General features: G+C 59.3%; 1 protein-coding gene across 8 annotated transcripts in view; it reads right to left on the bottom strand.

Moving 5' to 3' along the window:
* Window positions 1–1,354: 1,354 nt before the first annotated feature.
* The window catches only part of NAP1L4 (nucleosome assembly protein 1 like 4), a 47,328-nt gene continuing 26,816 nt past the window's right edge, over window positions 1,355–21,866 (bottom strand). For all 8 annotated transcript variants that reach the window (XM_042957483.1, XM_042957488.1, XM_042957484.1 and 5 more), the window contains 9 exons: window positions 20,667–20,798; window positions 19,874–19,945; window positions 15,324–15,463; window positions 13,967–14,112; window positions 12,178–12,200; window positions 11,802–11,921; window positions 9,292–9,321; window positions 8,841–8,897; window positions 1,355–2,466 (listed from right to left, as the gene is read on the bottom strand). In XM_042957483.1, the coding sequence (XP_042813417.1) occupies window positions 2,428–2,466; window positions 8,841–8,897; window positions 9,292–9,321; window positions 11,802–11,921; window positions 12,178–12,200; window positions 13,967–14,112; window positions 15,324–15,463; window positions 19,874–19,945; window positions 20,667–20,798 (759 nt within the window). In that variant the 3' untranslated portion in view covers window positions 1,355–2,427. The remainder of the gene's footprint in view (window positions 2,467–8,840; window positions 8,898–9,291; window positions 9,322–11,801; window positions 11,922–12,177; window positions 12,201–13,966; window positions 14,113–15,323; window positions 15,464–19,873; window positions 19,946–20,666; window positions 20,799–21,866) is intronic.

Genomic DNA, 21,866 nt, shown 5'->3' with positions numbered 1-21,866 from the left:
CCATCTTCCAGGGGCTCTCCCAGCTGGGGCCCGTCCCCCAGGGGCGCTCCCAGCGGGGCCCCGTCCTCCAGGGGTTCTCCCAGCCGGGTGCCCGTCCCCCAGGGGGGCTCCCAGCCAGGGCCCATCCTCCAGGGGCTCTCCCAGCCAGGGCCTGTCCTCCAGGGGTTCTCCCAGCCAGGGGTCCGTCCTCCAGGGGCTCTCCCAGCCGGGGCCCGTCCTCCAGGGGCTCTCCCAGCCAGGGCCCATCCTCCAGGGGTTCTCCCAGCCGGGTGCCCATCTTCCAGGGGCTCTCCCAGCCTGGGCCCGTCCTCCAGGGGCGCTCTCAGCCTGGGCCCGTCCTCCAGGGGTTCTCCCAGCCAGGGGCCCGTCCCCCAGGGGCACTCCCAGCCGGGGGCCCCGTCCTCCGGGGGTTCTCCCAGCTGGGGGCCCGTCCTCCAGGGGTGCTCCCAGCCAGGAGACAGGGAGCTGCATGCGGGTGTCTTCTCTGCAGACTGTCCTCCGGGATGGGGTGTTTAACTGTGTGTCAGCGGGAAGAAGGCAGGCCTGGCGACCCAGGTGGGGCTCACCCGTGGGCCACTCTGCCCGGGGAGTCTGAGCCCCAGCTCGCCTGGCTGCTTCAAGAACCAAGAACACGGCTCTTCCAGCCACTCCCAGTTGTGGCCGCTTTCCCCCTTCCAGCTACTCCCAGGGAGAGGCTAGTCCCCGGCAGACAACGGGTGGACCGGATGCCGGCTCCTGGGCCGCAGGGAGGAGCAGGCTGCTGTGCTTGCCCTCTCCCGGCCCCGGCTCCTGCTCAAAGAGCAGACAGACACCCCCAGGTCAGGTCCCGAGCAAGAGCCCGTGCAGCAGGTGTCCTGGGGGGGGGGGGGGGGGGGGGGGGAGAGAGCGCTCCCTCTCATGAAGGGACGGGGACCCCAGCAGAAAAGCCCCAGTGAGAAGACACAGCAAAGGTGGCCTTCGTGCGGGACCTCTCCCTCCTGGGAACCTCTGCGTCTGGAAGGCACAGCCCCACCAACTCTGGGAAACGGCCTTCTCCTCGGGGAGGGCAGACCCTCTCCCGTGGCAGCAGAGGGCCCACCCGGGGACCCCGAGCCCCCGCTGGCGGTGAAGCGGGTCCGGAGGCCTAACGGGCCAGGTAAACGCAGCCTCCTCCCGAGAACCGGCTGCAAGAGCCCCAAAGACAACACGGGAAAGGCCTGAGGTCCTGGGTCTGCTCACCCCCCACGGCTCTACAGACCCAGTCCGTGCGGGCGCGCGGCCACGGCCCGGAGCTGCCGGGCGGGAGCAGGTGCCAGCACCCCCGCCCGCTGCTCCCACCAGGTTCTCCCCCCGAGACACACTGCACAGCACTGGATTCGTGTTTCACAACTTTAATAGAATATTCTAACTATTCTGTACAAATTGAAAACACCGTATTCAGTTACAAATGTATTGTAAGTAAGGCTGAGCACTCTACAGGCCTGGTCACAGTGTGGACACGGCATCCCCGGCTGCCAGAGACCGCGGTCACACACTCGGAAACCTCACACGCCAGCCAAGAACGGGTCACTCCGAACCCAGGGCTTTGAAGACAAGATGAGCACAGGGCCGAGAAACAGGGGCTACTGAGGAAGCAAGACCCGACATGCACACACTAGGAGAAGCGGCCCCCCGCCACGGGCGCCCCCCGCGCCCCCGCCAGAGCCGGAGGTCCGTCCGGCAGGAAAACGAGCCTGGCTCGGCTGCCGGCGGGACAGAGCGAGGGTCCCTCTACGCAGGCCTGGCTCACGTGGGAGCCGCCAGCACACCCACCCGGGGAGTCACCGGGCCACCAGGCACACACACGGGTTCAGAGACTGTGAGGACGAGCGACGGCAGGCGCCCCGAGCCCTCACGAGCAGGAAAGAATAAATAAATACGAGGATGGGCCACAAGCACTGGCGCCTCGGGGCTGGGGTGCGCGCACCCCCTACACCACCCCGAGGGAGACAAAACTGGAGAGGGAACGCTCTAAGAACGGGACTCGACTCTACCAGCCCTCGGGGCACGACGCGAGCACAGGAGACCAAGTGGCGGAAACACGAAGCGTGTGAGTTTCTCCAAGTGAGAGAAGAATCCGGTCCGACTGCGGAGTGGAGTTACTGGTTCTAGATGCCCTGGAACCACGTCCCAGACGCCTGCCCTCGGCGTCGACCGACCTTCCACCGCCCCCTCCTCCCAAAGGCAGGGCCTGGGAAAGTCCACCGAGCTGCACCCAAGGCCGTAGAGGGTGCTGGAAGCAAACCTCCTATTTCTGAAATGCATTTAAGTCGCCACTGTACAGGTTAAGCCAAATAATAAGGATAAAGGAAAAGTTAACGTCAAAATCATGCACTTGAAAACGAGTTAGAGGCGAGGGCTGCCGGTGCGGTCGCGCTGCGGCCGCGACGGGTCCTCGGTGCCGTCGTCTTACTGCTGTTTGCACTCGGAGGGCTGGCTGGGCTCCTTCTGCAACGAGAGAACAACACTTGTAGGGAACCGATCTCATCAACCAGCCGTCTCCAACCAACGACGGAAGGCAAGACTCAACGAGTGTGCTCATTCTTACTGAAAAAATGGTCCCTGCAAACACACTTCTAAAAGAGTAATGACAAAGGGGCACCTGGGGGGCTCAGTCGGTTAAGTAAGCGTCTGACTCTTGATTCAGGCTGAGGTCATGATCCCGGGGTCGTGGGATCGAGCCCCGTGTAGGGCTCTGTGCCTGCTTGGGATCCTCTCTCCGCCCTCCCCTGCTTGCTTGCTCACTGACTCTCAAAATAAAGAAACTTAAAAAATAATTTGAAATAGTGGAGCGCCTGAGTGGGGCTCAGTCGGCTCAGGTCACCATCTCACGGTCCGTGGGTTCGAGCCCCACGTCGGGCTCTGTGCTGACGGCTCGGAGCCCGGAGCCGGCTTCGGATTCTGTGTCCCCCCCTCTCTCTGCCCCTTCCCCATTTGCACTGTCTCTCTCTCTCAAACAGACACTAAAACAGACTTTAAAATTTTTAAACGGTAACAAAAAATAAGTCAGCTTCCCAGAAACAATCTCAGTAGGGCAGCCTTTTTGTTTCAAGCCATGCCCCGAGTCTAATCAGAGGGCTTGCGTTCAGAAGGAGGGCCCGTCAGGGCCGCGGAGACTGAGCACGCGTGCAGGAGGGCCCGTGTTCCGGAGCTGCAAGGCGGCCTCGAAGCTCCGTGGCCCCTAAACGCCGCCTGCGTGAAGGAGCATCAGACTCCCCCTTTCTGCTCCCGCCGCCCCTGAGACAGGCTCAACACCGGAGACAGACGGGGGCCACCCACCCAGTGGGGGCCAGAGGCGGCCGAGCAGCCACACCTGACGCCGGGAGGCCCCTGCGACACCTGCACACACCGCCCCCGCCCCCATGTCCCTCCCCGAGTGGGAACCCTACCCTTCCAGAAAAGGTGTCAGGGAGAGAGGGGGTCTCCGCAGCACAGAAGAGCACATTCACCTCGCTACAATCTGTCCCCCACCTTTACGAGCACATTTAGCAAATCCATGCGTTTTGTGCAAAGGCCACCAACGGCCCGACTCACACGACGAGGTCACTGACCGTCCTCAGCATATAACGGTACGTCGGTCGCCTAGAATTCTTGCTGCCGAGGCTACACATCACTCGGAACACGATCTGGCAAGCCTAGGGAGGCTAAAACCCCCGCACTACGTGGTCCAGAAGAAACTTCTGCTTAAACAGAACTGGCAGCTGCTACGGTGGAAGCTCCAGCTCATTCTCCAGAAAATCACACTGAAGACAGGAAAAGAATCAAACGCAGAGTCCGCAGAAACGTGAAACGACATCTGGGACCCTGTGAAAGTGGATGGAGAGGGCACGGGGACGAGGCCGGGCCCCAGCTCTCTGTCCAGCACCCCCAGCAGCGGGGCCGCTCTGGGAGGGGGTCCTGGCCCTGGCACCCACCCGGCACCCGCTCATCTAAAATACCGCTGAAAAGGCCGGGCACCAAAACAAAACACACGTGACCAGAAATCCAGGCTAGAAAAGATCAAAGTCCCACCCCACACACCCGGAGGTGACCCACCCAGGCAGCCGAGGCGGCCCCGGGCCGGGCCGCTGGTTCTCCGTCGGTGCGGCGATGGCAGGAGGGGGGGAGCCACAGGCAGCTGTCCGTGCGCGAGGGGAGGGCGTGTGTTTCCACAATCGTATTTGCGACAAGGAAGTGGGTCAGAGGAGATGGGGCAAAGGAGGTGGTCGCGTAGGGGGAGAAGGCGGGAACAGGGGAGGGCGGCACAGGACAGGAGGGACTTCTCTACCTTTCCGCACACGAAGGGTTCCACATATACAGTGTTTTGCAACACTGGGTGGGAAACAATTTACGATGTGAAGTCTGGATGATTTCACACGTATATGTATAGGTTTTCAAGCCTGAGAATGTATCACCTACTCACTCAAAACACATTCAGTAGCTTAGGTGATAAAGGCTACTGGAGGCAACAGGGCCTCACAACAACTAAGACCAGGAGAGAAGCTGGCGGCCCCACCTGCGGGAGCAGCATCCACAGGGACACAAGTCCTGGCTGGTAAAGGTGACCCAGAATCCCAGAGCTTCTCATCAACGAGACACCAATGGTTTTCAATCTGTGACACAGGCCAAAACAAAACTGCACTGAGCCCCAGCACCCTCTGTTTCACATCACAGAGTCTGATGACGGCTCAGTCACTCAACGCCACTGATTATCAAAGGAAGGGAGGCAGGGGTTTCAAAGGCACACTCTAATAGCCCAAACCCTGCCTGTCTGGGAACCATTTAAAAGACAAGTTTTCCCAGACGACACGTGCCGGGGAAGGAGTGGAAAAGGGCCACCAAGCACATGGCCGGCACTGCGTCACGGGGGCCCACGGCCCCAGGGCCCAAGAGCTGCCCGACTACGGGGGGGAACGGCCGCCTCCCCCCACTCCCCCCGGAGAAGCTGGGACCCTGGCAAGAACCTGATGACATCGCCACAGGACTGCGAAAACTGCCGAAACACGCCGGTGTTACCCGGGGTGGCCACACGCCAGGAGGGTCCCTCTGTCCTAGAGACACAGGCTGCTGGGCTGCGGACGCTCCCAAGTGACTGGCGGGGTGGGAGGAGCGGGGCTTGGGTGGAGCAAGCCTGGCTGCTGGTCCATCAGACGGGTGGGGCGGCGGGAACCAAGCAATCGCGCTGTCATCCGTGCACTCGACCCTTCAAACACGCGGGTCCGAGGCCGCGCGTCTCCCCTAGCTAAAACGTTTCTTTGGCCTCGTCTCTGAGAACAAGCCCACGCGAGGGAGACAGGAAGGCAATGCAGACAGACGCTCAAAGGTGTTTGGTCTAAATGACGGTCAGGATCAGCTGGTCACCTGCGGCGGGAAGTTCAAGTTCCTGCTCACAGGCTCCGCTGTATAAGCGGCCGCTGCTGCTCAGCCTTCCTCTCCTGGGTGTAAGCATCGCCTCCCGTGGCACCTGCCGACCACCACCCCGGACCACCTCCCTCCCTCCCCAACCCCGCCAAGTGAGGACGGTGTCCCCGGGGGGAGGGAGCTGATGACTGGAACAGAGCTGCGATGGCGAGGACGACCCTCGCCTTGGGGGACGGGAGTGGGGGGTGGGCGGCCCCCAGGAGACTGCTGCTGGCTCTTACCCGCTCAGAACTCTCCAGCAGCCAGCCACACCGGCACCTGCTACTAACGCTACACCAGACCACAGCTTTGGGCACAAAGATTCTGGCACGAGGCTTAGGTAGCCCTTTATGACCCACCGGTCTGCACCACACCTGATTAGAAAGTAGAAACCATCACTAGAAACACATCGAGAAAAAGCGATGGGCTCGTTCCTACTGCAAGGGGTGTGGCTGGTCGGTCCCAGCACAGCCCAGGCAACACGGTCTCCACCTCCCAGGGCCCTCACTCACGGTCCTCTTCCTGGAGGGCCGTCCTGTCAAAATGCCACACCAGTCATGCCTTTGCCACTCGGTCAGAGACGAACACTGGGCTTGCAGAGCAGGAGCAAATGTAGTTTCTGACAGTCAGTTTTAGAGGTACACAAAACAGGGGCACCTGGGTGGCTCAGCCGGTTAAGTGTCTGACTCCTGACCTCAGGGTTGTGAGTTCAAGCCCCACGCTGGGCTCCATACTGGATGTGAAGCCTACTTAAACAAAAACAAAAACAAAAACAAGGCAACAACAGGTGCTGGCAAGGATGCAGAGAAAGGGGGAACCCTCTTGCACTGCTGGTGGGAATACAAACTGGTGCAGCCACTCTGGAAAACGGGATGGAGGTTCCTCAAAAAATTAAAAATCGAACTCCCCTCTGACCCGGCAACTGCATTACTAGGTACTTATCCAAGGGATACAGGTGTGCTGTTTCGAAGGGACATGTGTCCCCAATGTTTTATAGCAGCACTATCAACAATAGGCTAAGTACGGAAAGAGCCCAAATGTCCATCGATGGATGAATGGATCAAGAAGATGTGGGACGTGTATGTACGTATGTATATAATGGAGTCTTACTCGGCCATCAAAAAGAATGAAATCTTGCCATCGGCAACTACGTGGATGGAAGTAGACGGTATTACGCTAAGCGAAATTAGTCAGGGAAAGACAAACATCATATGACTTCACTCACATGAGGACTTTAAGAGACAAAACAGATGTACATAGGGGAAGGGAAGCAAAAACAAGATAAAATCAGGGAGGGGGACAGAGCATAAGAGACTCTAAAACATGGAGAACAAACAGAGGGTTACTGGAGGGGGTGTGGGAGGGGGGATGGGCTAAATGGGGGAGGGGCGCCAAGGAATCTACTCCGGAAATCATTGTTGCACCAGATGCTAAGTAACTAGGGTGTAATCTTAAGAGAGAAATTGAATTAAAAACAACTTAAAAACAAAAACCAAAAAGCCGCATACACAACAGACCCCTGCGCAAAAATACTGTTCTTCAGGAAGCCGCACGCTCAGCCTGGTGCACACTGGATGTGCCTGGCCGGCAGCCTCCTCTCTGTCCGCGGAGCGACAGTGAGGCACGACCGTAAGGCACAGGCCAGGAGACTGGGTTAGAAACGAATACAGCTCCACCTTACCTAGAAATGTATGAATGATTAGCAGATAAAAATTGCACCTACGTGGGGAAAAAATTGAAAGGAACTGTCAGCATAAAGGAAAATAAACTGCACAAAATTATACCGACAAAAACAGAGACTCTCTCATGACACCAACGGCTGCAAAATCTCGAGCTTGAGATGAACCACCCCCACCCATCACACCTGTCCCCTTAGTACCCAAACAGCCCCTGTCCCCGTCTGCCTCCACTTGTGCAGACCCTGACGGGACAAATCCCTCCGCAGGACCAGACTCGGGCCCTTCCGGCTGCCCAGACCCGGCGGTCCCGGGGCCTCACGTTGGCGAGGCTACTCGTTCAGTCACCGCTCTCCTTCCCCTGACCGACACCACAGATGGAGACCCACGGAGCGCGAGCCCTGACCGCCCTCCCCCGTGTCACGTTACTGGTGAGAGGATGCTCTTCCAGCAAAACAGACGTGGCAGGAGACAGAAGGCTCGGCGAGGAGAGAGGAGAGGACAGACAACAGAAGGAAGCGACGCGACAACGGAGCCCTCACTGCCGGCAACAGGGGAGACCGGAGGCAGCCGGGCCCCGAGTCTGGACGCGGTCTCGGCTCTAGAATCCAAACTGTGGGCGTGCGCGCCAGCGGGAGAGCAGGGAGGAGCAGGCGGCCCGGTGGGGGCCACCCGAGGCGGGGCCCCGGTGTCGCGGAGGCGAGCGCGGGCGCGGCAGTCCTGCCGAGGTGCGCGGGCCGGCTTTGCAAAGATGCCCCTCTCCGTGAGCTTACGCCCAGAGGAGAATTCACGTGGTACGTTTCTGAAAGTCTGACGCCTCCCTCCCATCCTTCCCTAGAAGGAGCCAGTACGGTAAGCGTGCATTTACGGAAAGACTTGCTGTTAAAAAACAAAACAAAACAAAACCACTTACAGAGCTGGGTTATTACGCCGATAGTTTACGCACGTCCCACTCGGGGCAAAACGGGGGACGGACGGACAAACAGTGTCTAGCTACACCGAGATCCAGTTAGCACACGCAGGGGACGTCAGGGCTCTGCTGGCCCACCGCGGATTTAACTCTAAGCTGCGGCGCGTTACCGATCTCGCGCTCGCAGACACGACGTGCAGCTTCGGGACCGCGTTAAAGCGGTTCTGGATTCAGAGGCTGTGGCAAGCGGCCAGGTGCCTTCATTTAAGCTGACCTGAGACCAGAAGCCAAGACTCACCTCTACAGATAAACTTAATGGAGTTGCCCGTTCTCCTCAGCTGGTTTTTTGTTAAACATGTTTAACTAAAGCTCCCTAGTTTATGTGCAATCGTTGGAGATATTTACACGCAGCTTCCGAGTAATCTCAGCCCAAATACAGTCACAAGATTATGTCTACAACTTCATTACTCTATTCGTTAAAAGAAATAATAACAATCCCCCAAAGTCCCTCCTTTCAAAGTCCCTCTTTTCCAAAAATAAACACACAGAAGTTTATCGCGTCGCCATTTAGTCATTACCTTAGAAGAATTAAAGATCTGGAAAATAAGGCTGCCCTCCTGCCTAGTTATGAAAACAAATGACAGCTCAGGAAGGAGCTGGAAAAGCACTGGCTGGATATCTACACCTCACACTAAATGACACCTGAGGTGTCTGAATAGCCCGTTCGAGAACTTTCTGCTCTGCTCTCAGGACTGACGGGAGGACACACGGGCCCCGCACCCGCCCCGCCTCCTTGTGGGGGGCCGTCTGAGCACACGGCGCGGGGCTCGCAGGTGCGCGCGGCCCCGACAACTGACCTTGGGGTTAGCTTCGGCATCGTCCTCATCTTCTCCCTCCTCGTCACCTTCCAGTTCCTGCACGAGAGAGTGGGAAGGAGCTGAGCGGACGGGATTTAAACCCTGGGGGCTTCGCTTGCCCCAAACCAGCTAAACGCTCCCTGGATTGAGAGGGAATCAACGATCACTGTCCGGGACTGATTATGTCACCCCCTCCGGACACAATGGCTTCTGGGTACTTCATCCCCTCGCAGATAATGGGCATCAACACACCGCTGAAAACGCAGGGTCAGCCACCGGACCCGGGGGCGGCGCTGGCCGCCCCCCTGGTTTTAACAGGGTGCAGCCCCCGGAGGCAGCTCCGCACAAGTTGGGTGTAACTGGTCTTGTGCTTCCGCGACCTCGCGCACTCGAGCACGGGCGGCCCGGCGCGGCCGCAGGGAAGGGACGCTCTGCGCGGGCCAAGTCTTACCTCCTCTTCTCCTTCCTCACCCTCTTCAAACTGAAAAAAGAAAACAGAGACAAGTTTTTAAGTCTCTGGAGTGCAAGGGCGCCCCGACCCAGACACAGTCCCCCCGTCAAGTGCCCCTACTGGTCAGGCCCAAGGAAAGAGGTCGGTCGGCAGCACCCGTTCCAGGCCCAGTTCTCAAGGGGAGGGTCTGCCGCTGGGCATCTTGGCCTTGGAACGGGGACTAGGCTGTGGCCAGCGCTGCGGGGCCTCGTGTTCACAAGCCCCACTGCGGTCACAGGACTCCGGGTAGCTGAAAAGCACTGAAAACAAGGCCTAAGGATGGGGGGGGGGGGGGGGGGGGGGGGGGAGGCTGGTCAGCATGAGAACATACTGGTTCACCTGGGAAACTGGCTGACCTAAGCAAGCCGGCAGAGGGCGTTTACTACAAAGATGCATGAATTTCCACGGCATTTTATGTCTCATACAGGGGTAAACGTTTATGTGTTAGAAGTATGATAAAACCTTGGTGCTTAACCTTTAAAAGAAGTCAGAACTGAGGCGTGCAGAAGAGACCCCCAACACTGTAGCTGGCTGGTCTTGAATGAATTTCTCCCAGGTCCAAAGACGTCACGGGTCAGGCTCTCATTCAAGCTCCAAACATCAGACTCCGATCAAAACCAAACCCAAAACAAACCTTATCGCTACTGCCTGCACGGCACAAGGGACCCATTTAAGCAGGCTTTTTCCTCGCTGGAGTCCACACACGTCCCCTCAGTGACAGCTCACACAGAACTCCGGAGAGCGGGGGGCCGGGGGGCCCAGGGCGCGCGCCCTCCCGCGCCGGCAGGTGTCTGAACACACCCCAGGGCCCTTTCCCCCTTGTGCCCCGACCAGCCTGTGGCAGAGGAAGACCCTGGCTTGGAGTCTGGCAGCTATCTGCGTTTCAGCGCAGCCTCCGACTGGAACCGGCCTCCGACGGGCCCAAGCGCGGCTTTCCTGAGGTTCTCAGCAGATCGCGTCGCTCTGGACCCGGAGGGGCCTGGGGGTCCTGCTGCAAGCACGCCTGACACTCACGCAGAGCGGCGGCCCCCGGGTGGGGGTGGGGGTGCGGAGCCCGCGGGGCAAGCGAGCTCGGCCGGGAGAGCATGGGAACCGAGCAGGTCCCCCCGGCACAACGCGCGGGGCCCGGGCGAGGCTGCCAACGCCACGGACGTCTGCAGGTTAACCTATACCCGACAGGCGCGAAGGAGCGTGCCAACAGGAGCTGCTCTCACAGCTCGACGCGTCACCAGACTGCCCACCATTGACCGCACTGTCCCGGGCGGACACCGCAGCAGAGGCTGCCGCGTGGCTGCCGAGGGGTCAGGACCCCGGTCTGAGCAGTCAGGGTGCGGCTCCCCTCCGCAGCTCTGCGCCGCGCCTGCACGCGGGGCGTCGTGCGCGAGCGCGTCCACGCGGAAGGCAAGCCGTGCCGTCCGCTGTGCCTGCCCCTTAAATAAACACGTGCGGGTGCTGCCCCCTCAAGTTTTAAAACTCATGGGTGTGTGATCAACGAAGTCCGGGAACCCCCGGTCTGGAGACGAGCTTTCTGGGGCGCGCAGTCACGAGAGTCTTGGGCCACACTAAATAAAGCCAGACATCCGGTTCCTCGGTTGCCAACGACCTCAGTTACGATCTTTACGCGTCCCATCAGGCGGTCCTACTGCATCGGACAGCGTGGGCAGGGGAGCACAGAAAGTTCTACCGGACGGGCCGGTCCACCACCTGTGGCATCAATTTCAGCCGTGCCGCTTACACAGCTGACACGACACGACCCCACCCCACGGCCGCCTCCTGCCCCAGCCCGGGATGCAAGTTAGCTCATCTCAGATGGTCTCCGACTCTACAGCTGACCCCCCCACAACGACCGTGAGCACAGAAGAGAACTGTGGGAAGCAGGCCTGCACTGCCCCTGGGCGCCAAGCACCCGGAATCTGCCTAGCTCCCGCTGCCCCGTCTAAGGCCTCGGCAGACCCCTCAGAAAAGAAACCTAGAACCGTCTGGAACACCCAAGAGCCCTAAAAGCAAGAGAGTAAATACCATCTAAAACACGTGCAGCAGCATGCTACAAAACTGTATTTCCATAAATCAAGCAGACCCAGTGACCCGGGCCTCAGATGTGATGGGGAGAACTGTCTCCGGTGACCACAGGACAGCTCGCTAGACTGTGCTCAAGCAGAGAGAGCAGCCCGGCCACCCTTCTATGAAGCACGGGACTCCAGTCTTTGGGGCTGGTACGCCACGGGCTAGCAGGGGTCAGCTCGGTGGATGACCGTCTGCTGTGCCAGACCTCCTTGAGTGACAGTTTCCTCCCGTTTCAAAGTTACCCAAAGCTTAAAGTCAGTAAAGCAGGACACGGCAAGCACCCGGGGCCTTCCGAGGACAGGCTGGCACTCCGCTCTGGGGCCCCCCAGAGTCCCGCTCCACCCCTGCCCTCTGCCCCGCCACCAGGCGACCCCCAGCTGCCCCTCAGGGCACCCCTGCCCACGTACGTTGTCGTCATCCTCTATGGCCTCGCCCGTGAAGTAGAGCACGGCCCGCGGGACTATCCGCTCACGAAAGAAATGTCCGATTTCAAAGTCGGAGGCTAACGTGAATTCCGAGTCTTCATCCTGACAGGGGAAAACGTCAACACGACTCGTTTCCATGAGACGAGCACCACGCCCTCCCACCCACACTGTGCCCGCGCTCCGGGCGGCCTGGCAGGCAGGGGCACGGGGACACGTGCTCCAGACCTGCCTCATGGTGCAGTGGACAGAAATGACAGAAACGCCCCCCCGGGTCTAAGGGAGGAGGAAGCAGGACTAAAGGGAAGGCAGGCAAAGACTCTGGACACAAAGGAGACTCTGAGGACGACGCAAATCTTACCAGTGATTCTCCATCCCCGGATGCTAGAAAACAAAGACAAAACACATCAACGTTACAGGGACAGCCAGGACCTGGGTAAAGCCCCCTCGGGCGGCCCGGCGGACAGGTCGAGTGCCTCAGCGCACAGCCCGGCCCTGCGCCTCTCTGCCCGCCGCCCGCACCGCCCGCAGACCTGTGCAGAGGGCCAAGGGGGAAGGCATGCCCAGCAGGTTAGGGTTGACAGGTGGAAAGGCCCACCGAGTGGCGGCACACTGGCCGTTCTGTGCCTTTATGCCATAAGCGGAGCTCGCACCCGTGCCCCGCAAGCCCGCGCAGGACCCCGCCGAGAAGGGGGACGGCAGAGCCGTGTCACCAAAGCAGCGCCCCTCGGCTGGGTCCGCGGGACGTCCTTCCTGCCAAACGAACAGATTCCCTGCGGGCAGCAAAGCACCGCACGCCTCGCCGACGTGCCGCTCGGCACACACACAGCCGCCCAGCTCGTGGTGCCTAACCAGAGCCGGGCCCAGGACCGAGCGTGACAGGAAGGACAGGGACCGAAAAGTCAACAAAGCCCAGGGACGCTCCGACCCCCGACTTCAGAAGTGCTCGTTCCAGGCCGGGTCTCGTCAGGAGGCGAAGGCTTACCGCGGGGTGGGGGCTGGGGCCCGGCGGGCAAAACCCAGCCCTGCGGCCCGCGTCCCCCAGCCTCGGCATGTAAGCCCCCCACCGTGCCCCCCCACGGGCTGAGCTTCGGGTCTGGGGACTCTGGCCTGGGGGCCGGGGCTTTGCTCCCTTGACTTTGGGACCTGTTTCTTAGATTTAAGAACAAAAAGGCCATCTTAGATTTCCATCATTTCAAAAAGCATTTTATCGATTTTGGTACTTTTTCTTGAGTATCTGTCACCAACCCACTGTCACCTCATACTCGTTTTTCACAGAGCTCATCACCCGATAAGCTTGTCACATTCATCACACGACAAACTTACCCTGTTTCTCTGACTACCTTAACAATAGCTGTTAAGGTAGGTTAAGGGGTGCCTGGGGGGCTCAGCTGTCCGACTTCAGCTCAGGGCATAATCTCATGGTCCGTGAGTTCTAGCCCCACACTGGGCTCTGTGCTGACAGCACGGAGCCTGCCCGAGATCCTCTGTACCCCCCGCCAATCCTTCCCCTGCTCACGCTGTGTCTCAAAAATAAACAAACATTTAACAAATAACTAAATAACACTCGTCGGATGAGTCATTTATCTACCACAAAGTTTCGGTGCACGGTTCAGGGACCCCTGGCCCGTCTGTAGAGTGATACGACCAGGACAGTACAGTTTTAGGGTCCCCAAAGTCACCTGCCCAAATGGAGTCCACTCAATCTCACTTGAACTTTCTTCAATTACTTAAAACCCAGTTTGGAGGCTTCCAGCAAACGCACCGCCTTCCAGAGCGAAGCCGCGTCTACTTCCCAGGGAGCGCGTGCGGGTGGCGGCCACCGTGGACGCCAGGCTCCAAAGGGCTTCTTCTCAAACAAGGAAGCCGAAGCGCGGCATTTACGGCTGTGTCTACCCCCACAGCAGCAGGCACTGGCATCCCGGAGGCTCCAAGACAGACCCAGGGAGAGAGGGGCCGAGCGGTGAAGGCAGCGAGCCCGGAGCGCGACGGCCCGCGGCCGAGGGCGGGCAGCCCACGTGCCACCGCGCGCCTGCGCTTCCCGGCGCGTGTGCGCGCGCACACTCACGAGAAACGGTCTTCCGTGTGTCGTTTCCAGGGGCCGCCGGACAGGACCCTGAGGGTAAGTGGCTCCCAGCGCCGCCACTCACCTTTCAGCGGGCTGAAGAAGTTGAAGAACGAGTCGTTGGGGACTTGCTTGGTGATCGTCCTCACCGTGCCTCGGCCCTTATGCTTCTGCTTCTTCTTGATCGTTTTGACGGTGACGTTCTTTCCTTTCTTCCAGTCAATGACACACCTGCAGAGACAGACGCCCGTCACGCACACGTACACCCGCCACGGGGGAGCCCAGCAAAGCAGAGCCACGCGCCTAACCCGGACAAGCCCGTCAAAGGAACCCACCCGTGGGTCCCCGCCCGCCCAGGCGCATCCCAAGGTCAGCGACAGCAGAACGGCCAAAGGGGCGGTCTGCCGCCATCCGGGTTGGGAGCACTGCCTTAAGCGTCACGTGACGCATTTCCCCCGAGACCTTCTGTACTTCTTCCGTGGCCGAGCCCGGTCAGCGCGGGGCTAGGGTGCCCACACGATGCTCACAGGTTGTCACCAGCTGTCTCTTGGCCCCAGAGCACAGCTGGACCAACTCACCCACCCAAATTCCCGAGGCAGCTCAGCAAGCAGACCAAGCTGCCGGAAGGCGGCAGGCGACCCCTGGCAGCATTCGCGACCGGGGCACGGCACGCCGGCCGCCGGCTGCCACGGGGGCCCTGCCGGGGGGGTGAGCCCGGCCGGCTTTCTAATCTTCCCATCACTGTGGCTCAACAGGCAGCCCCTGGCAGCACGTGACTAGCGTCTGCTCAGGACACTGTTTCCACGACGACAGCCTGGGCCTGGGAAATGATCCGACAGAGTCACCATGGCCATTGGAGGCCGGCAGGGTCTTGACGAGGCGCAGAACCGTCACACGGGGAGACGGCAGCACCTGGCTCCGGTGAGTAAGGCTCATGGTTTGGACTCAAAGATAGAACAGACCACGAGGAATGAACTCCAACCCACACCGTCTCCCTGGCGGTCTCGCCTGAAATCACCGAGGCGCTGGGTCACGAGTCAAACAACAATTAAACTGCCCCATCACTTCTCGAGGGAGCAACGGACCAACGCTGCCCTGCACAGACTCGTCCATTCGCTCAACAAATATCGGCCGAGGGTGACTTATCAGTTCAGCGAGGACAGCTTCGTGTCAGGGGACTACAGCAGCCACTGCCTCCTCCAATGAGGAAACCCGGCCACTTACCCTACACGCTGGCACGTGTGACCTCGTGAATGACACATTTCCCAGCACAGGCCATCATCGCCCCAAACAGAAAGACTATTTAACTTAAATCTCTCTGTCTACTGGGCTTTTAAGGAGATTACAGACTTTCTGCTTTATTCCTAATTTCTCTTCCGCGTGGAGCTCTGCAGTCACCTGCTTCTGTCTCACAAAACGAAGCCGGAGCGGCGTCTCCTTACCCGTCACAGTCGACTATTTCGGGGCCTTCAAAGGAGAAAGGATCGGCCTTGTCTGGCTCTGACTTCATCTTATATGTTTTTGTCAGGACTGGGTTGGTAAAGTAGTCGTTGGGTTCAAAGTGGAACTCTAAGACAAAAGACTGAAGACAGAAACTCCGGGTGAGCACGGCTGAAAACACAAGTAACCGGTGACAGACCTCGTGAGCCGCGCGGCGCGTCCTGGAAACCAGCTCCCCCGAGCGCGCCGCCCCAGACGGAAGCCACCACCGAACAGCTCGACAGCGACGGCCACGTGGCAAGAAAAACTCCTGTTCCAAAAAACACCGGGACAGAGTCCAGACACAAACGACAGGTGGGGGGCCGCCTGCCGCACTCCAGCCCCAGGAGAGCGCACGTGGCCCCCGAGGCCCCCTCCCCGGCGGGGTCCACGCTCTCCTGAGGGATCCCAGCTTCTGTCTGCTGCCCCTGGCCCACCCTGCCAAGGTGGGGGCGTGGATGGAGAAAGCAGGCGGCCGCGGCCCAGCCCCCCTCTCCCTGCCGTGCAAAGGGGCCAGGCCCCGTGGGGTGCGGGAGCACTGACGGGGCCCCCTCAAGCCGCACAAAGGACAACTGCATCCTCTGTTCACAAAGCCCTCTAGAACCGGAGAGGAAAAACGGACACAAGGTGTGTACAAAGGAGCAGTCAGGTCACAGATAAAGTCAAGCGGCCAGGAAGAAAGATTCTAGTTTTCCAGTCCGTACGGGTAACGTCATACTCGCAAAGCGTGTTGGGAAAGCAGGTGCCCTCCGTACTGTGAACAGTTTTACAAGGGACCATCTGGCACAATCCAAAAATTAGTGAAAGTAAAATAAATCTAAGGAATTTATATTCCATGTAAAAAAGACACCCGGATGGATGTGCCAACATGTGCAAAGACACTCACCTCAGCCCCATCTTCAGGAAAAAAAGATGATCTTGGTTAAGTAAGTTACAGACACAATTTACAAGACTGACTCCGAGTTCAGACAGCCTGGGTTCACAACGCTCTGCCTCTAAGTGCGGTGCGATTTTGGGAAGTTACTCAGTGTCTCTGTGCTTTTGTTTCCTCATCTATCTATAAAATGGAAGTAACAATCCTCTCTCTCTCCGAGTTGACTAGAATAGAGTTCATATAAGTTCATAGGCAACGCCTGCTAAATGTTACCTATTTCAATCTTCTTAATAATGGCATAATTACTAACTGGGAAAAAAAACAGATTAAAAAGACTAAGACTGAGAGCTCCTGGCTGCTGGAGCATGAGACTCTTAATCTCAGGGCTGAGTCTGAGGCCCATGATGGGTGTGGAGATTAAAAAAAAAAAAAAAAAAAAAGTAAAATCCAGGGGTGCCTGGGGGGCTCAGTGGTTGAGCGACCGACTTCGGCTCAGGTCATTATCTCGTGGTTCGTGAGTTCGAGCCCCACGTCGGGCTCTGTGCTGACGGCTCAGAGCCTGGAACCTACTTCGGATTCTGTGCCTCCCTCTCTGCCCCTCCCCCGCTCATGCTCTGTCGGTCTCTCAATACTCACTAAAAGTTAAAAAAAAAAAAAAAGTTAAAAGAAAAAAAAAAGTAAAATCTTAAACACAAACAAAAAAGACTAGGACCAAACCATATCCACTAAGGGAGAAGTGAAAGCCTGACCATCCAGAGCACAAGTCACTGGTCTGGCGGAGTAAAGCGTAGCAAGAACATCAAGTGGAATCCCCCCTTCTCCATCTGGCCCAACCCCCAGGGCTAAAAACACCACCCGTCCTGGAAAAAGAGCACCCAGTTCGGAGGCTGCGATCGATCGCTCCAAGTCTGTTGGGGGCGGGGGGCGGCGGCCACAAGCAGGCACGGGTGGCCGGGGACAGGGAGGGCTGGCGAGCGGCACGCCGTCACTCCCCACTTTTGCACCGACCACGGTATCCCCTTCGTCCTCTGCCATTTCCTTCCCTACCAGCTCTCCAAACCCAGCGTACGATTCCCCGTCCTCAGGTTTTCCTCCCCGCAGGCCGCTGTTCAAGTCCAAAATAACTAACCCACGATGGGGAGGAGTCGGAAAGGGTTCAACGGGAGAAAAGGGCCCAAAGACGAGGCCACGTCTGTCAGTCACACACACACCCCCACAGCCGCGTCAGCCGTAAACACGCAGCAGATGCCTCGTCACACTCACACCCACGTGTAAGAGCGGAGCTCGCGCTCGCCCAGAGAGGGTGCCAGCGCTCCCGCGGGGACGCCCAGGAGCAGCCTGCACCCAGCACGGCCCACGGCAGGGGGGCTCCCGTCTGCGGAGCCGGCGTGGGGAGCTCCGATCCGCCGCTGCTTGCAGCTACGTCACAACAGGGACACGAGAGCACGGGGACCGCAAAAAAGAACGTGGACCAAGACACGGCCAGCAGAATCGCGAAGCGCGCCTCTGAGCCTTGCCCACGTTCCTCTCCTTTGCCCCGGCAAAACTGCGCTGAGACGCATCCGAACTGAGGAAACCCCCAGGAATGCAAACGAGACCCGGGGCCCCCGTGCGCTGACCCGAGCGCAGCCCTTCGGACGGGGCGGCGGCTGCACGCGCCTGGGCACCGCCCGATCACCCAGCGGCCCCAGGGGCGGTCGTGACTGGGTCCCACCGCTGCGGCGGTGCCCACGCCACACCGTCCGCACACGCGGTCCCCGCCTGCTGCAGCGTAAGCGTGGGGACCCCGGCGGGGAGGGCGGCAGGGCGGTCACGAGGAGAAGCAAGCACTGGCTGCGCTTCATCCTGAGGCTGCACGGCTCTCGTGCCTCTGACTTTAGCGTCTAAATCAGCTCATGACCATCTTTAAAAGACGACCGTGCAAACTGGGTCCACAGCCGAGCTACTTCTGCAAGACGGGAGATCTCTGCGCTTCCCCGTATTTCCTAAGTTTTCCACCGACGCAGGGAGCCACGAGGGAAAAAAGACTGGCTCGCGGTCGACCAAGACCAGGGCTCCTGTCTGTCTAGAAACCTCTGAAGAGACGGAGACAGGCCGAGAAAGAACGCGGACCCGGGAAGTCACCAAACGGGTGTCTAGTAAGAACAAAGAAAAGAAGGAAAAAGGACCGATCCAGAAGAGAAAACTTAATAAATGGAGTCTAGGTGCCCCGGTGACTCAGTCGGTTAAGCGTCTGACTCTTGACTTCAGCTCAGATCATGATCTAACGGTTCATGAGTTCAAGCCTCACATCGGGCTCAGCACTGACTGCAGAGCCTGCTTGGGATTCTCTCTCTCTGCCCCTCCCTTCCTCTCTCTGCAAATGAACAAACATTAAAAAATAAATGGAGTCCAGATGACTCAGAGGTGAGGAACAAGTGTTAGAAAAAAACCGACACGGGATCTGAAAACGGCATGCACGCAACCCCTTGGGAAGGTGGGGGGAGGATCACAGGAATCCAAGCACCGGCCCGTGACCGCCCCACACGGCCCCCAGGGGGCGCTGTGGCCAAGCGCCCCCACAGGCCAAAGAAAACGCCCCGGGAACCAGGCTGACCCGGTGCAGCAGGAGAGGGGCGCCCCACAGCCTGGGAGCAGGCTTCACCACGGTCCGTACCCTCGACCTGCAGGCGGGAGAGCCAAATGTCACTTCCCAGAGCGAGACGGGCAGGAAAAGTGGAAGAGACAGACGCAGTATGGCCCCGGCCCCTCGCCTCCGACAAGGCACCCGCAGGACCAGGGAGAGAAACCCACTTGGCGACACTGGCCCTCGTCCGTGGCGCGGGGCCAGCGTTCTGTGACCGGGAGGGAGAACGGCCGGGCCCCGGGTCTCAGGCCCCTCCGCACCTTCCCCCAGACCCACGGCCCCGGGCCGCGTCCCGGGGCCCGAAACGGAGAGCCACGAGCCCGTCGGCCGTGTGGCGCTGGAGCTGCTCCGGCACCGGAATGGAGCCCATCGGCCAGAGCCAGGCGAACAGGCCCGAACGTGCCCGTGCCAGGCACCCCCCCCACGCAGGGTGGCGGGCGGGCCGGCCTCACGCTCCTCCCACACCGCAGCAAGAGTGCTGCAAAGAGGTGCCTTGTGGCAGTCAGGGCGGGGGGGGGGGGGGGCATTCTTCAGCGTGGTCCCCCTGCAGTGTCCTGCAAGCATTAGCATCTGGGGTTTCTAGGACAGTGCCGCCCGAATCTGAGGACACACCGACCATCCTTTCCACACACGTCCGAGCCTCACAACCCCGGGAGACGCTTAGGAGAAAGACGCCATCACGCCATCTGGCAGGGGAGGCAGGGGACAAGCCAGCTCAGAAAGCAGCGCATGGCACGGCAGACACCACGGCCAGCGAGTCCAATCCTGCGTTGGACTCTGGCCACCTGCCACGGGCAGCTGGCAGCCTGAGCGGCCTGTCAGGCTGTGCAGCAGCACTGCTTGGCGAGGCCCAGGGAGGCCACAGGAGAACATCCTAGCTCTTGGCGATCGTCTGGCTCGGGACCACCCCACAAGTGGGGGCCAGGTCTGGATCCCCTGCCCCGGCTCCGAGCCCCTCACCCTCAGCAGCCTGACCCTTTCTGACGCCAAGCAGGAGCTCGGTCAGTACTCACCATAGGCTGCCCGGGGTCTGAAAACTTCACTTTAATATCCTGCAGGTGCTTCAAGATCGGCTCGTCGTACTCCTAATCATAAACAGAGCAGAAAGAACTTTCCAGCAGGCCTTTTCAAAGCAGCCACACGCGTGGTCTTTGAGCCACTGCTGCACACAGCCCCGGGCGCTGGACCCACAGCCCTGTCGGGCTCTGTGCTCGTCAAGCAGGAACTCCCAGGAAGCCACCCAGTCTGTTCACCGACCATGGGTCTCGGCGACAGCAATCAGGGGCAGCCTCTCTCTGGCACGGAGTGCTGGGAACCATCGATGCCAGGGAGGAAGGACAAGGGCCCAACTGCTCTCACACTCCGCCAGCTGCCGCCGCGTACGGGCGTCGACCAAGACTGCTGGTCTGCACGTCTCCGAAGAGAGAACCAGAAGAAACCCCTGGGTCAGCTCACTGACTCTGTCGGCCAACTTCCTGGCCTCCTGGCCTCACAGCCCCGCACTCGTTCACTCACAGTAAGACGGGGAACGGCACTCTGGGCTGAGGCGGCAGGCCACCGCAGAGGGGAGAAGGCTACTCCAGGCCTCGGCTCAGCCCCAGAGCCGCAGGCCTTCCCGGCAGCACCGCAGTGGAAGCGGGGGTGGGGGGGTGGGGCGCGTTCCAGCAGCGACACCCTCCGCCCCCCTCTCCGCTGGTCACCGAAAGGGCCTTTCCGGCCACCACGACCAACCACTAAACGCTCAGATGGTTCACAAGTGAGTAGCTTTCGGACTAAGAGCTCTCTGTGACGTGGACATCTGCTCACCTGGACTAATTCACTCAGCATATCTACGTTTCTGAAGATGGTAAACCAGAACTCTGGGATTCCTTTGGGGTTTGGCTCCTCTGCTGGCGCGACTTCCTTTTCCGCGATGACTACTTTACTTGTCACGTCTCCCTAAAAGAGCAAAGATGCGACAGAGAGCACTTAGCGCAAAGCAACAAAGTCACAAAGAAGTCGATGGCTTGGTGCACAACGGAAGTTTCAGAACCCTGCACAAACTTCTCTCAGAGACTGTTCTTGGAACCCGCGTCTCTAAGACCACCGAGCAGGTCACACTTTTAAACGTTTCCAAGGAACAAAACATTCAAGGCATCCCATCCGGATGCATTTCCATGATACGATTTTACAACATGGCACAGTGCCAGCAAATTCAGGAAAGGCTGTCCAGCACCAGCTCTAGGAGACGTCCGTCTTGGGACAACCACCCACCACCGGAGAGAGACCCCGTCCCCTCGGCAACAAGAAACAGCCAAGCAGCGTCTACCCCAAACGATAAGGAGGTGACTATTAACATGGGGACAGAAACTCCATGCAAACATCAGGGAGGTGACCGGACAGGCTACGTGCAACCTGGGGGGTGGCAGGGGTGGGGGTGGGGGGAGGCTTTTCTAACACCAAAGCCCAGGAGAGGGCGGGCCCAGGAGAGGGCGGGCCCAGGGAGGTCAAGGACAACACCAAACAGAGCCACTGGAAAGTGCAAACGTCTCCTCACGCGGGATTCTCACGTGAAACGCTCGCGAGGGGCTTTTTAAATTTACAGAAGATTTTCCTTGAGCAATAAGGAAGCGATTCACATACTCGTCTGTAGCCATTGCTTCAACCAGGCCGGGTTCCAAGGCTATGGAGACTAGCACGCACTTCAAAACAATTCCCTAAGAACTAACACCGGAGGATAAAAGACACTGGTCTCCCAAACAAAATCAGGCGGAACTTCCGGTCGCACGGAATGGGACCAATCCTGGAAGGCTGTCCACCGACCTAAAGCTCCCGGGCACACTGCCACCGCTCCGCGGGCGCTGCTCGGCCCCGAGCAGGGTGGCACAGACATCCACCACACCCTCCTCACGACCCTGACCTTGCAGTGACCGCTGACGCGGGTGTCCCCTCCTCTCGTGGGACTGTGCCTTTCTCTTGACCGAGGCTCTGCTGATGTCTCGAGTCCTGTCCACCCGACCCCACGTC

This window comes from Panthera tigris, chromosome D1 (assembly GCF_018350195.1).
Source record: "Panthera tigris isolate Pti1 chromosome D1, P.tigris_Pti1_mat1.1, whole genome shotgun sequence".
Lineage (NCBI taxonomy): Eukaryota > Metazoa > Chordata > Mammalia > Carnivora > Felidae > Panthera > Panthera tigris.
This window is presented reverse-complemented; position numbering and strand designations above follow the sequence as displayed.